At 44.0% G+C, this 15,983-nt stretch overlaps 1 protein-coding gene across 4 annotated transcripts in view; it reads right to left on the reverse strand.

The window, feature by feature from the left end:
- NSD2 (nuclear receptor binding SET domain protein 2) overlaps positions 1 to 15,983 on the reverse strand; it is a 76,484-nt gene that overhangs the window by 7,132 nt on the left and 53,369 nt on the right. For all 4 annotated transcript variants that reach the window (XR_014525889.1, XM_083502173.1, XM_083502171.1 and 1 more), the window contains 8 exons: positions 15,630 to 15,753; positions 13,405 to 13,605; positions 9,807 to 9,986; positions 7,614 to 7,770; positions 7,209 to 7,414; positions 4,560 to 4,663; positions 2,880 to 3,149; positions 1,423 to 1,539 (listed from right to left, as the gene is read on the reverse strand). Coding sequence is in view for 3 of the 4 variants with exons in the window: in XM_083502173.1 (XP_083358299.1) it covers positions 1,423 to 1,539; positions 2,880 to 3,149; positions 4,560 to 4,663; positions 7,209 to 7,414; positions 7,614 to 7,770; positions 9,807 to 9,986; positions 13,405 to 13,605; positions 15,630 to 15,753 (1,359 nt within the window). In the remaining variant the exon portion in view is untranslated. The remainder of the gene's footprint in view (positions 1 to 1,422; positions 1,540 to 2,879; positions 3,150 to 4,559; positions 4,664 to 7,208; positions 7,415 to 7,613; positions 7,771 to 9,806; positions 9,987 to 13,404; positions 13,606 to 15,629; positions 15,754 to 15,983) is intronic.

Below are 15,983 nucleotides of genomic sequence, written 5' to 3' on the forward strand. Positions count from 1 at the left end.
CAAGTTCTAGGCTCTGTGGTTTAACCCACAGCGCCACCCGCGTCCCTAAAATTGGCATAGCTTTACTCAGTATTAGATTCTTCAAAGATAAATGTAAAAACAGTATACTAATAGTTTTTGAATCCTGTAAGCTACAACGTTCAAAATGATACAGAGCAGGAGATGAAAATGCAGCCAACCTATTGCTTTGCTTGGGAAGGAGGGTCTGGAGAATTTGGCAGGAAGAATTATAATGATAGCGTGTGTTAGTTCACATGTATTAAAGGAAATACTAGAATATCGGGGATATTAGGAGATCTACTCTGTAGACATTTAAAGTCTCCTTTGCTAGGTGGATCAAATGCTGCTTTGCTGTAGTCCATGGGTAGGCAAACTAAGGCCCGGGGGCTGGATCTGGCCCAATCACCTTCTCAATCCGGCCCACGGACGGTCCAGGAATAGGCGCGTTTTTACATGAGTAGAATGTGTGCTTTTGTTTAAAATGCATCTCTGGGTTATTTGTGGGGCATAGGAATTTGTTCACCCACACCCCTCAATATAGTCTGGCCCCCCACAAGGTCTGAGGGACAGTGGACCGGCCCCCTGCTGAAAGTTTGCTGACCCCTGCTGTAGCCTAAGAGGCAGGCACCCCTACAAAACAGCTTGACACCCTCAGGTAAGCTGCTACTTCAGCGGTGCTCTGGACAAGGGAGCCTGAAGTAACTGGCTGCAATAGACACACTCATATCATTTGGGCTAGGAGTCACATAACAGCAGGTTCTGCTCAGGTGACGACCAAAGAGAAGTATTAGTACAGTGGTACCTCGGGTTACTGACTCCGCTAACTTGGAAGTAGTACCTCGGGATGAGAACAGAAATTGTGTAGCAGCGGGAGGGCCCATTAGCTAAAGTGGTACGTCAGGTTAAGAACAGTTTCAGGTTAAGAACGGACCTCCGGAACGAATTAAGTTTGTAACCAGAGGCACCACTGTAGTATACTGCCTTGCATCCACAGATCTCAGGGCAGTTAACAATATAAAATTCCACAGGAGTTCCCCGAACTTCAGAGCATGGGATAACACCCAAAAGTCATATGATTTGGCATTGATATTTGGCTTTTTAAAACTGTATTATAATTTGGAATGTTTTAATGTGGTTTTTATTGGAGTGTTAAAATGGAAATTCAGTATTTTTTAAAAAACATAAAATTGCAATACTAAAAAAACACAAAATACATAAGAAAAATAAGACGAAAAAAACCCTTGAGAATAGCTTGTATACAAGAGCAGCACCAATTCCACAACAAACTCCTGTTTCAGAAGCACCCCGAGGCAGCTTTTGACAAATGGCCAAGCTGCCACTGATCACAATGGTTCACGGTAGTTGTGTTTTTTCTTTTATCTAGGTCAACCATGAGATTCAAATCATTTTAAAATACTATACCTTATCAATAGTAAGCATATAAAAGTGGGTGATATCGTTTTCCTGAGCAAACTTGATTCTTGCCATGCATTCCTCTTCATCAATTAACTCACCAACGTACTCATTCACAAACTCACCCTGAGGAATAGATAATTTTATTTATTACAGTCATACCTCGGGTTGAATACGCTCTGAGTTGCGCTCCGCGGCAACCCGTAAGTAATGGAGCGTGTTACTTCCGGGTTTTGCCGCTTGCGCATGCACTCAAAATGACGTCGCGCGCATGCGCAGAAGTGACGAAAAGTGCCGTGTGTGCGCGCAGACGTGCCGTCGCTGGTTATGTTTGCTTCTAGATGCGAACGGGGCTCCAGAACGGATGCCGTTCGTATCTAGAGGTACCACTGTATTTATTAACAGCATGCCATCCAATAATATATAACGTATCAAAATAAGAATCGTACAAAACCAAAATGTAAAGTACAGCATAAAACTTAACAGAAAAGAACAAAATCATGTATGGTCTTTTTGAAGAAGGGAGATTAAAAAATAAATAAATCTAATGAGTCTTATCCATACCTTGTCTATTCCATCTCATCTCCCTTTTTATCCCCCATTCTCTTTCCTTACGCCATCTTTGCTCCCATATATTTCATTTTATTGATTTATAAAAAATACAAGATAGAAACACAATACATAAGAAAAAAACAAGAACGAACCAAACCAATTAACTCCCCTGCCCCAAACACATTAAAAACCAGTCACAGGCCTGGTTGAAGAGGAATGTTTTCACCTGGCTCCTAAAGGTGTTTAATGGCACCAGATGAACCTCCCTGGAGAGAGCATTCCATAAACAGGGAGCTACCACAGAAAAAGCCCATTTTGAGGCCTATGGCAACCACTGATGCTCTTAGATAATCCTTTCTAGACCTCGTGTCCCCTAGATGTTCTGTATCACAACTCAAGTCAACCCATGGATGATGGAGTCCAAGATATCTGAGGGACACTAGTTTGGGAAGGTGGCCCTAGAGCAGGGGTCTGCAACCTTTAAGACAAAAAGAGCCACTTGGACCCGTTTTCGAAGGGAAAAAAACTGGGAGCCACAAAACCATTGCGACATTTAAAATAAATATATCTCCGGAGCTGCGATCTGACAGCGGGCGGGAAGGTGACGCCGGGATGGTGCGTGACTAACGCATGCACCGCCCCCATGTGACGTCACAGCCAGTACAGTGCCCGCCACAGTGGGGAGTGTCGGGGCACACAATGCGCCTCCTCCCCTTGCTAGTATCCGCCCCGGAGCCGCGGCAAAGGTGTAAAAGAGCCACATGCGGCTCCGGAGCCGCGGGTTGCAGACCCCTGCCCTAGAGGAAGCAAAATACAGAACCCAACGCTACGTGTACAGGGAAGGATTCTTCTTGTTCCAAAGCGAAGCATCACAAGATGCTCCCATGAATGGACCCAGCTCATTTAACGCCTACCTTTTTAATGTCTCTCTTTGCAACCAAGCCCCATCCTTTGCCATCAGTCTTGATGATCTTCGTTTCAGGATACTGGCGCTTGGTAAAACACTGGTTTTGGCAGCGCTCTCCGGCCGGACATACTTGTGGGTGGCATTCATACATTAGCATCCGATTTAGACACTCTGAATCTAAACCACAGGGGTTCTCATCAGAGGGTTTGCAATTGCACTTGGGAATCTCAGAAATGTCAGCAGTGTAAATCTGAACTTTTCCAAAAGGCTTATTTACCTGAATAACATATTAAAAAACAACAACAATGAAGCTATTATTTCTCAAAAAGGCAATCTATAGTCCAACTCTTTTAATCTCTAAAATTAACACACACACCCCAACTAATCTCAGAAGCAGCAGTCAATTCCATTTCAGGCAATCATCAATCAAGATGGCGCTTTGAAATATGACTTTGCTGATTTTTGGTGGGACAGGACTAAAGTGTTTAAATTTCAAACTTGGCATGAATGTTCCCCAGGTGGGAGAAGCACTTTTCATTGGTGCTGACTACCAGTTCAAATTAACCTGTAGGTCTGAAATGTAACTTTGCCTGATTCAAACTGTGCCAGTCTGGAAGCCTCTGAAGATATCATAGCCCCCTTTTGGCGGTACATTGCCAAATCTGGCATAATGAACCCAACCTGCACCAATTTGGCCAGCTCTGACAATACCGTCTCCCAGTTTGGCTTGATAGTTCCAACACACACCAATTCAGATGCCTCTGAAAATATTGTCCCTTGGCTCAGCACAAGGATCCTTGAGGAAGAACCAGCAGTCTTTATGTTTGGATACTAGGTGCCATTTTGAATCTAGATGGCGGACTGAAACATGACTTTGGCGTGACTTCGCTTTAAGTGTCCAAGCTGTGCTGATTTGTATGCCACTGAAGATATTTCCACCCAGTTTGACGTGACTTTGTCAAATTTGGTGTGACAGTTACAACCAGAACCAGCGTGGATGCTTCTGAAGTTAATGTCACCCAACTCAGGACAATGGTTCCTTCCTGAGAGATAGGCAGCAATCTTTGCCTACATTTGGATGCCAGATAGCATGTTGAATCAAGATGGACCAAATAAACCATAATTAAGCATTAGCATCCCTCAGACACAAACTGATTCAGGGCAAGGTGAGGCCTTGCCCCAGGTGAGGGACAGATTAAGAGCCCTCAGTTGGGTCTGTAAACAACCCTAAAACTCACAGATTAACTAGTCATATAAAAATCACATCCATTCCTCAAGAACAATATTGTTTTGGGTAAGGATTTGGTTTGTTCCACCTCCGTTCAAATATGGATTTTAATTACCAACAGGTTTATATATTCTTCTCTAATATTCCAATGAAATTAAAACCATCGATTTATCTGTGAACTTGTTGTCATCCCACATTAGACGGGTAAGGGAACCGAAGAACGGCCTTTTATTTCTTCAGCCTTATGACTGATGCAAGGCTCTTCAAAGTGCCATATTCAGGTCAACTGTGAACAACAAGGGCTTGAAAAATGTTTCCCAGGTGAACATCCATTGGTCCCAGTTCAAAAGGTCTTGGGACACAGCAATAGGCTGCGTGTTAGGATCCTGTCCTAAAGAACAGGTGAACTAAGCTTCCAGGGTGGATCAAATGAACAGCACCTGCCCTTAAGCACCTTACCTTGATGTGTTTGTAAGGGGGAGGTTTGCGCTCATTTTCCTGCGTTTCTTTGGCTTCCCGTTGGAACTTTATCTCTCGGAAGCGGGCTTCAGCTTCTTGCAAAGCTTTAAAAATAAACTATTTGCATGAATAGTAGGAACAAATATTTTATCCACGTGAAAATACCCTACCCTATAACGTATAATGCGCAGGCAGAGATTATGAACATGCCCACTCACAGGATTTGAGGGAAGTGCTTGGATACTTGTACCTCAATTGTTTGATCCAGCAGCACTTCATATTATCTTTGGGGTTGACATCAATGTTAAATGCCAGGTTTCAAATTAAAGAAGCTCCACTATGAGGACTTTTAGGAAGTGGAAAATCAATGCCCAAGACTCTTTTATGTAATATATTTATGTATTTGCCCATTATACCACCACACCTTCAAGAGTTCCTACAGCAATTAATAATGCAGCCTAAAAACATACAACGTAATAGTAAAATCTAATACTTGAAATGAGTAAACAGAACATACAAATGAACCACAGTGAGAGACTTCTCCATACAGTGACCATAAACACATCATTTAACTGCTTGAAAGACAAGATACAGTGGTGCCTCGCAAGACGAAATTAATTCGTTCCGCAAGTTTTTTCTTCTTGCGAGTTTTTCGTCTTGCGAAGCACGGTTTCCCATAGGAATGCATTGAAAATCAATCAATGCGTTCCTATGGAGACCGTCCGCGGACAGAGGGGAAGCGCCGCGCGCCTTCCCCTCTGTCCCCGGACCTGTTTAAAGCAAGGGAAGGGGCAGCGGGGAGAATCGCTTCTCCCCGTTGCCGCCCCTTGGTTCAAAAGGGGTCCGGGGAGAGAGGGGAAGGTGCGCGCCTTCCCCTCTGTCCCCTCTTTTGAAGCAAGGGGCGGAGGGGAGAAGATCGCTTCTCCCCGTTGCCGCCTCTTGGTTCAAAAGGGGTCCGGGGAGAGGGGGGAAGGCGCGCACCCGGAGATTGCGGGGCTGGCAATGGGGAGAAGCGATCTTCTCCCCGCCGCCCCTTGCTTCAAAAGAGGTCCGGGGTGCGGGGGCAAGCTTCGTTTTGCGAAGCAAGCCCATAGGGAAATTCGTCTTGCGAAGCAACTCGAAAACGAAAAAACCTTTCGTCTTGCGAGTTTTTCGTCTCGCGAGGCGTTCGTCTTGTGGGGTACCACTGTATTAGTCTGGCAGTAGGGACCTGCACCTTCAGAAAATTTCTGGCATCCTTAGTGTTTACAGTGCTTTCAGTTATTCAAATTGCATTACATGCATTATCTCAGTAACCCTTACAAGCTTGTAAAGCAGGTGAGTAATCACTATAGTACAGATACAGAGGCTTGAAAATAGAGTGGCTGGACTAAGGTCACCTAGCCACTGTGTGACACTGAAGAAGATTTGACCCAGAGGTTTCTGGGGAATATAGTGTTTCAAGGCATCTTCCGATCATCTCTGCTCATTCTTGTTTCTTCGTTGCTGGATCTGCTGAAGGCCACAGTTGCAGTTACGTTTTGTTTTTTTTTAAAATAATCTCTGTTAATACCATTTCTAAAACAAATATACCCATTTCCTTGGGTGAAAAGCAAGTTATAAAGCTTCTTCAAATGCATTGAAAGCAGAAACAAAGAGAGTTGAAAGCTGACCAATGCAGCCTCAGTCCATTTATAGCATTGTGGTTTGTGGCTGAAGTGCAATGGTGTTTTATTTTAAAAATGGTACTATCACTATACAGCATCTTAAAAAGCAGAGACATCACCTTGCCAACAAAGGCCCGTACAATTAAAGCTATGGTTTTCCCAATAGTGATGTACGGAAGTGAGAGGCTGATCGCCAAAGAATTGATGCTTTTGAATTCTGGTGCTGGAGGAGACTCTTGAGAGTCCCATGGACTGCAAGAAGATCAAACCTCTCCATTCTGAAGGAAATCAGCCCTGAGTGCTGACTGGAAGGACAGATCCTGAAGCTGAGGCTCCAAGACTTTGGCCACCTTATGAGAAGAGAAGACTCCCTGGAAAAGACCCTGATGTTGGGAAAGATGGAGGGCACAAGGAGAAGGGGACGACAGAGGATGAGATGGTTGGACAGTGTTCTCGAAGCTACCAGCATGAGTTTGACTAAACTGCGGGAGGCAGTGGAAGACAGGAGGGCCTGGCGTGCTCTGGTCCATGGGGTCACAAAGAGTCAGACACAACTAAACAACAACAACTATCACATTGTATTACAGTACTCTGCAGGAGTGCCAGCTTGGCTCTGCAATCATGGTGCATGACCCTGGCACAGAAATTTGTGGGTACCTGGCCCCTTCATGGGGAATTTTGTGGGTGCTTCGACACCCAGGTCCCCAGGGAGCTAGAACCTATGGTGCAGTAGAACCTCGGTTCCCGAACACCTCTGTTGTCATACGTTTCGGTTTTCGAACACCGAAAAGCCAGAAGTAAATGCTTCCGTTTTTGAACGTTTTTTGGAACCCAAACATGTGACACGGCTTCCTCTGAGTGCAAGAAGCTCTTGCAACCAATGAGAAGCCGTGCCTCGGTTTTCAAACGTTTTGGAACCTGGATGGGCTTCCGGAACGAATTTCGTTTGAGAACCAAGGTAGGACTGTACTCTGTTTTGAGCTAAATGATTAAATAGGCATACCATTTTTGAAGACTTTTCCAATTCCTTTAATTCCCTGGTACCGACTTCCCCTGTCTCCTTCCATATAGGGAAACACGCGAGCCTGATGCGTCCAGTAATAGTCTTTAGAGCCAAAGAAAAACACAGGAAACTCTCCAATCTCATGCTTCATTTTCTGGATATTTGGAGGGACGTTTTTTGGATGGCAGACTTCTGCAGGCCACCACCTAGCCCAAAAGAAGAAGGGAGAATTTGAGAACCTTGTTCTCTCTGAAGAAAACCAATAAAAGGTTGCTGAATCTCAGCCCCATCATGAATGGGCTCGTACAGGAATTCCCCCTGCTCAAGGAAAGGTTGGGATACAAGCATGCATTAATAAAAATAAAGGCCACTTCAAATAGTCATTCTATTTTTAGAAGTCCAAACCTGTAGTTTCCCAGCTTGACCCAAATAATATCCTGAAAATGGATTTTCTTTCCTGCTTTGCAGTCGTTGCAGTACCAGCTTCCATCCGGCATTTCAATGTTTAAACAATCTGGGTGAAATGCTGCAGGGCAAGATTCACAACATAAAAGGCTTCCCCCTGCAAGAAAAGAAATCCACATTTAAATAGCAATGTACTTGCTGAATGGTCGGCAGCACAAGTCACCTAACGGGAGGAGAAAGGGAGCCTGGGACAACACGCAGTGATCGGCCTGAACGCCTGGCCCCCCAGATGCCTCCGAACGGTGAACGTGATCCTTCAGGGGTAATGCAACTTTGTTTGGAACAGGTTGCACTTCTAATCCGGGGGGGGGGGGGGGAGCACCTTTTCTAGCCTGGGGGGGGGGCCGCACATCTCTTCATGGGGAACCTTCCAAAGGCCACATGGCAGTGGCAGGCAGGCAAGAGCTGCCAATAAAACTGGCTAGTCACTGCAATGGTTCTATTTCTTACGAATGCATTTTTGTCTGTGGAAAGAGGCAGGTTCCACAAACCTTTGTGTATTTGTCACCAATACATGTTTTTAATGTTTGATCGCTTTATTATTATTATTATTACTCTGTTGGGAGCCACCCAGAGTGGCTGGGGAAACTCAGCCAGATGGGTGGGGAATTGTTATTATTATTATTAATAATAATAATAATAATAATAATTACAATCCTCAAACCTTGTTGCTTGCATTTTTAACCATGCGTTTACTATGGTCAACCAACCAATGACAGAACGCGAAGGGTTTTTGTACAAAATCACAACCTCGGTGAAAGAAATTACGTAAAAATGATGAGCTAAAAGTAACAATTATAAGACACCTGAGAGAGACGTATATCTCAATGTAGCTTAGATGTGGTTCTAAGACAGTCACCCATACAGGCATAAACCAGGCCATATACCCCGGTGCACATGACAATGGGCAGGTGTTTTCTTAACTGTCCAGTACTGAGGAGGGACTCTATAGAATCTATGGCAAAGACTGAGGACAAAACCATATTCTAAGAGGATATAGAATCATAGAGTTGGAAGAGACCACAAGGGCCATCGAGTCCAACCCCCTGCCAAGCAGGAAACACCATCAGAGCACTCCTGACATATGGTTGTCAAGCCTCTGCTTAAAGACCTCCAAAGAAGGAGACTCCACCACATATATTATGCCCTCTCTAACCTCAATAAAACTGTAATAAAAGGACATGTGTCTGCGTGCCTTACTGCAAGGGCTCCACACACTGATACATTTAGACATAGAATTGTAGAGTTGAAAGAGACCCCAGGTTTCACCTTGTGCAGGCACGTCCAACTCCCAAGAGACTGTGATCTGCTGTCAGAATAAAAAAACTGGCAGTGATCTACACATTGTCACTGGAGGGAGGAGGAGCATCTGTGGGGTGGGTGGATTGCCCAGAGTTGTTGAACCCAGAGTTGTTGAGCTTCTTCGGGGGGTAGGATTGCCCAGAGTTCTTCAGCTTTTATTTGTTAACTTTTGGTAAACTTTATTTAATCCCACGATCGAGAAGGGTCCCGCCATCTACCAGGATGCCTGACCTAGGGCGACCAACCCCCTGCAATGCAGGAACATGCAAATTCCTGGGTTTAATAATAATAATAATAATAATAATAATAATAATAATAATAATAATAATAATTTATTATTTATACCCCGCCCATCTGGCTGAGTTTCCCCAGCCACTCTGGGAGGCTCCCAACCGAATATTAAAAACAATACAACGTTAAATATTAAAAACTTTCCTAAACAGGGCTGCCTTCAGATGTCTTTTAAAGATAGGATAGCTGCTTATTTCCTTCACATCTGAAGGGTGTTCCACAGGGTGGGTGCCACTACCGAGAAGGCCCTCTGCCTGGTTCCCTGTAACCTCACTTCTCGCAATGAGGGAACCGCCAGAAGGCCCTCGGCGCTGGATTTCAGTGTCTGGGCTGAACGATGGGGGTGCGGTCTCCCCGCACGCACCCTCACAACACACACATTTTGGAATGGCAAAGAAAGTTCTTTAAATAGAATAAGCGAACTTTAAGGAAAGAAAACTTACTGCAGTAATAGCTTCAATATAATCATCTTTTCAAAACTGTGAAATTTAAACGCCCGTTACTTTTATAAGAAAAAAATAAAGACACTCCTTTATTTACCTTTCGAGCATACAAAGCACCAGCTTACATTGACATGCGCGTGATGGCTCTTCCCTTTAGTGGCAATAAAGTGGTTGGTGCAAACTATGCTGCTGGACGTGATCACTGAGCACCCTGCAGCAACGCAACCGTCTCCAGCATGATAAGCCACAGGGCAGCGGATGCAACGCACCATTTTGCCTGGCAGAAACAAAAATAAAATGAAATAAAATGAATAAAATAAAATAAACATGTGCATCACCCTTTAAGAAGATGGACTGAAAACATTGGGGAATCAATGGGAAATTTCATTGCCAATGGCCATGGTTCGCATGGGAAATCTTAGGATGCAGGCCCACTGCACTCGGACAGCGCTCCATCTTAATTTGCACTGATCTGCACCGAATGAGCAAAAGCAAGAACCTCCTTTGCCTTCCCTGCTCCCAAGTCTACCCCAACTACAAGATGAGCAGCCTTTTGGCTAGTAAGGCTGCTCTGGCACTGTGATAGGAATTTTATGGTCTTAGATCTATGGTAATGTTCATAACTGCGCATACATAGATCAACACAGGAAGACCAACCTGGAACCATTTTGATTCCTAAACTGACCAAATCCTTTCTCTGCAGGGTTAAACTGGAAAAGCCTCCCCATTGTCTCTTTCCTCACAAATCCTGTCTCAAGGATATGTCTGTTTGAATAAGGTGTGAGCCTGTGACCTGGCCCAGGAAATAAGTATTTTACCACTACAAAAGAATGGCCAGGCTCCCCAGGCAATCCAATCAAGTAACTTGCCAGACAGGAGATAAACTGTGACAGGAGAAAAACAACATTTTAATTTCTGTGATGTAGGTGGGATGTATCTGAGGGGTGGTCTTAGGTTACACCCCTTCTGTGATGTATGCATGATGTTTCTGGGGGTGGTCTTGATCTAGAGAATGGGAATTTCAAAAGTCTTTATAAGCCCTTGCACAGCATTTTGGGGGGTCCTCTTCCTCTCCTGTGTGTGAGGGGAGACCCTGTTGCAAAAGATCAATAAAGATCAAGCTTACTAGCTGCTTCGCTTCTCAATATTCTCTGGTTGGCCTCTGTTATTTTCTCCTACCAATAGGGAACCTATGTAAGGACTCTATATGGGCTCTTGGATACCCCATAAGGGAAAAGAGCATATTTTTATTTACAACAGCACAGTGATTTCAATGCCCCACCCTAAGACAACCGTATCAGCAAGCAAGCACTAGGGTCTGGGCTTTAGGGTACTGTATTCCTCAACGCCAGCAAACTGATGCAAAACAGAAGTGTGGCAAAACGTTACGGGGTGCATTTCAGGGTGAATGTTGAATGCATGTTATACGTTGTCTAGCGTTTTGTTTGCATCAACTCTCAGGGCTAATCTTGCAAATTTCTCTGTTAACAGAATTAATGCAAAATGTAGGAGACTTGCCCTAAAAATTCAACAAGTTTAAGGAACTGGGCAATTTCTGCTCTAAAAGGTCTTATGTTGCATAAGGCAGTAAAGTGAAACAGGTATCTATATTGAGCATAACTATAAGAAATAAGAGTTTAAAATCCAAGTCTTATTGGTTTTAATGAAGGAGTCATTCATGTGCTGGAATTAATATGACAACTTCTGCATGTTTGCAAAACTAACACAGCTTCTAACCTTCCACCTCCGTTGAATACTTAATGATTTATGGCCTCCCTTCGGAGACTTATCCTTGCCTCATTCCACGCTGACCATTAAAAGGAAAGGATAGCTTGGTTTTGTACTGCTTTGCAAAGTAGAAACTGAGCTCATCTCAACTATTTACCACTCCCCACCGTGCCCCGACAGAATTTCTGTGAGTTTTAAGACCACACATGCAAACTATCGTCAAGTATGTTCAAGATGAGAGAAATAACATTCCACATATGGAAGTTGAAAATTATTTTCGCTCTTCCTTCAGCCTTTTTACGACCATCTTCTCCCCCATTTTATGCCCATCATCCTCACAGTGTCCTGTCCATCAATAAACTGTTCACAGCAATCAGTTATGGGACAGAAAAGTCCCATCAGGACACCAGCCCCAACCTGCGTAATGAGACCGTGCAAATAATGCTCTTTAAATAATATTGCCTAGACAGCATCTTAAAAAGCAGAGACATCACCTTGCCAACAAAGGTCCGTATAGTTAAAGCTATGGTTTTCCCAGTAGTGATGTATGGAAGTGAGAGCTGGACCATAAAGAAGGCTGATCGCCGAAGAATTGATGCTTTTGAATTATGGTGCTGCAGGAGACTCTTGAGAGTCCCATGGACTGCAAGAAGATCAAACCTCTCCATTCTGAAGGAAAACAGCCCTGAGTGCTCACTGGAAGGACAGATCCTGAAGCTGAGGCTCCAAGACTTTGGCCACCTCATGTTGGGACCCTGATGTTGGGAAAGATGGAGGGCTCAAGGAGAAGGGGACGACAGAGGACGAGATGGTTGGACAGTGTTCTCAAAGCTACCGGCATGAGTTTGACCAAACTGCGGGAGGCAGTGGAAGACAGGAGTGTCTGGCATGCTCTGGTCCAGGGGGTCATGAAGAGTCGGACACGACTAAACGACTACAAATATAATGGTTCAGTTCTGACAATCCTCCCAAACCATGGGGCGCTAGTACAATGAGCAGCGACGAGCATGAGACGCCTCTGGGTTCCCCTCTGTGTGTAGGGGAAGATTGGGCACTCAGCTTCTGTTTTATAGCGAAGAACTCATTCCGATGAAATTCATTCGACAAAACAGGACTTATCCACATCCTGGCTTCATTCTTAATGGCCATGTGGAAATTCCCAATACAGCAGAACCTCTACTTATGACCGCCTCTACTTGGGCCCAATCCAAGTTGCGACCACAGCAAACCTGGAAGTAAATGCTTCTGCCATTTGCGCATGCGCAGAAGCAGCTGCCGCCGAATGCGTCTGCGCACAACGGCGCTTCTACCAGCGACCCGGATCGACTTACGGACGAACCTCCAGAACTGATTATGTCCGTAAGTAATAATAATAATAATAATAATTTTTATTTATACCCCGCCCTCCCCAGCCAAGGGCTCCGGGCGGCTAACAAGCAATAATAAAAACAAGTTGAATGAATACAACTTAAAAACAAGATTAAAAAACATTAAAATATTGAAACATTAAAATGCAGCCTCATCACAGGAAGAGAAAGGAAAAAGAAAAAAGAAAGAGGGGGAGGGAATCAATTTTGCTCCAAGCCAAAGGCCAGGCGGAACAACTCTGTCTTACAGCCCCTGTGGAAAGAAATCACATCCTGCAGGGCCCTGGTCACATGAGGCAGAGCATTCCACCAGGAGGAAGCCAGAGTTGAAAAGGCCCTGGCTCTGGTTGAAGCTAATCTAACTTCCTTACGGCCCGGGACCACTAGGGTGTTGAGGTTCCACTGTATATGGAATTTTATCCTAGTACTAGTTATTTCTGAGAGCTTCTGCTGCTGAAATGGAAGCTCTTCATGCTTTTCGGTGAGGGTTCACATGACAAATGGCAGTAGCATCTAGGCTGTGGATAACATGGTGTGTGAATCACCTCTGCGACAGTACTCTAAATATGTAAGGTGGGGGAAGAAACAGAAAATAAATACCTTTGGATACTTTGGGATTTGAAGGGTTAGCAACGTGACAGTTCGCACAACTGTGGAGAGGGCATCGGAAACCCCTGTTCTCAAACACCGTGAGGCGAAACTTTTTCACACAAGCTTCGTGGTAGAATTTTCCGCAGTGGGATACAATACAGCGTTTCACTACTGACTTTTTCTCTTTACACACAAAACATGTGTGAACACCTAATAAAAAGAATTAAAGACAAGTTGAATATTTTTAAACTCTAAAGACTAATACAAAAACACCTTACTTCTACTGGTAATTAATTAAAACATAAGAAATTGAAATTTCTAAATTAAAAAGCCGCCACCACACTTAATAAACATTGTGACTGATTAGTCTTCACAGGTACTTCTTCACTAATGCATCTCCTGTGAATATTTAAGACCAAGATCCTAAATGCCTCTATCAGTGAAGCCAGAGTTTTCACCTTTTATCAGCCACATTTTTTCAGCAAATGCACTATTTATACATCAGTAAGCTACCTGTGGGGCGCAGGTGGCGCTGTGGGTTAAAGCACAGAGTCTAGGACTTGCTGATCAGAAGGTCGGCAGTTTGAATCCCCGCGACGGGGTGAGCTCCCGTTGCTCGGTCCCTGCTCCTGCCAACCTAGCAGTTTGAAAGCATGTCAAAGTGCAAGTAGATAAATAGGTACCACTCCGGCGGGAAGGTAAACGGCGTTTCTGTGCGCTGCTCTTGTTCGCCAGAAGCGGCTTAGTCATGCTGGCCACATGACCCGGAAGCTGTACACTGGCTCCCTCGGGCAATAAAGCGAGATGAATGCTGCAACCCCAGAGTCGGTCACGACTGGACCTAATGGTCAGGGGTCCCTTTACCTTTAAGCTACCTGTATCTTAAGTTTTCTTACATTTCATTGCCCTGCCATGATGTGCAAGCAGGGCTCAATTTCTTACAGATAAAAACATTCCCAATATTATATATAACATGAAGTATATGCACTTTCTGACACCCCACCAAAAGGCAAATGTATCCAATCCCCATGAAAGCCATTATGAGAGAAGACTGGGTGGGCCCTAACCCTGATCAGGGCAAACATTAAATTATAGCTTTCCAAAAGTACATTCAGATTCTAGAACATCTAAAATGGCTCAGGGGATTTAGGCAGGTTTTGTATCCCAAACTGAAAATGCATTTAGCACCGTAATAAAGAAAGGAACACAACGCCTGAAAAGAGTGAGAGAGATGTGATATTCTAATATTGTAAAAAGAGGCCTGCTGGATTGACATGAAAAGCTGGTCTAGTCCAATGTCCTGTTCTCACAGTGGCCAATCAGATGCCAAAGGGAAGTCCGCAAGCAGGAGATGATTGCAACAGTGCACTTTCCACTTGTGATTCGCAGCAACAACAGAGAAAGACATACTGCCTCTGTATACAGTGGTACCTGTATACAACGCCTTGTTACTTGAACAACGTGGAACCCAAACTCTGCAAACCCAGAAGTGTTCCAGTTTGCAAACCTTTTTCGGAAGCCAAACGTGCTCAGTTTTGAGTGCCATGCTTCCATTTTGAGTTACACTGAGGTCTGTCTGTTTTTGCTATTTATTTTTGCGGCTGTGTGTGTGTGTGTGTGTGACTGTGAGGAACCCAGTTCAACTACTGATTGATTGTGTGACTGCAGTACATTGTTTCTTGCTTTCATTTTATGGATCAATGGTCTTGTTACATAGCAAAATTCATGTTAAGTTGCTGTTTTAGGGGTTGCTTTTCTAAGTCTGGAACGGATGAATCCATTTTGCATTAATTTCTATGGGGAAATGCGCCTTGTTTTTGGAACGCTTTGGTTTTGGAACGGACTTCTGGAATGGATTAAGTTTGAGAACCAAGGGACCACTGTACATTTCCACAGGCAGGTTCACACAATCCATCACAGAAGCACCACAAGCAGAAAAAAAGCAACACCGCAAGGTATGTTTACTGAGCAACTTGTTCCTGATTACCCATGCAATTCAACCAAGTCCTAAACTTGCAAGAGAAGGCAAAGCTCTTTCAGATCACTAGCCGAGAAAACCAGAGGAAAGCCTTCCCAATCCCAAATAAGATTTTTTTGCAGGAGAGGGGGGAAAAAAACTTAGAGTGAACTTGATAACGGAAATCTTATCCTCCAGGTAAGCATGGCATTAAAAGATAACAATTTCTTCAAACAAAATATGCAAATATTGCTGGCATGCATGAGCGAAGACTTGCCTGAAGAGCATTCGCTGCAAATAAAGTGTTCCGAGGCCTTTCCAGAGAACCCGGTGCATCTTGCATGAAAAGCACCAAAACACCGTCCTTCACAGAGCAGCAAGTCTCCAGGCTTTTCACAGAGCTATGAGAAGAAGAAAAGTTAAAGAGTTGAAAAAGGGTACAGGATACTGATGAACTGTTTCTGTCCTTCTCAGCTACCTTTCTGAGTTTTATGACATATTTAAAACCATGTTTCTATTCCACAATTTCAATCCTGTATGTATGAGCAAAGGAACAGGAAAACCCTCCTCTCTCCACTCATTAACAACCTTTTTGATCCATCGGTGAGAGCAATTAAAATCTTGCCCAATT

This window comes from Podarcis liolepis (genome assembly GCF_965112155.1).
Source record: "Podarcis liolepis genome assembly, chromosome: 5".
Taxonomy (NCBI): Eukaryota; Metazoa; Chordata; class Lepidosauria; order Squamata; family Lacertidae; genus Podarcis; species Podarcis liolepis.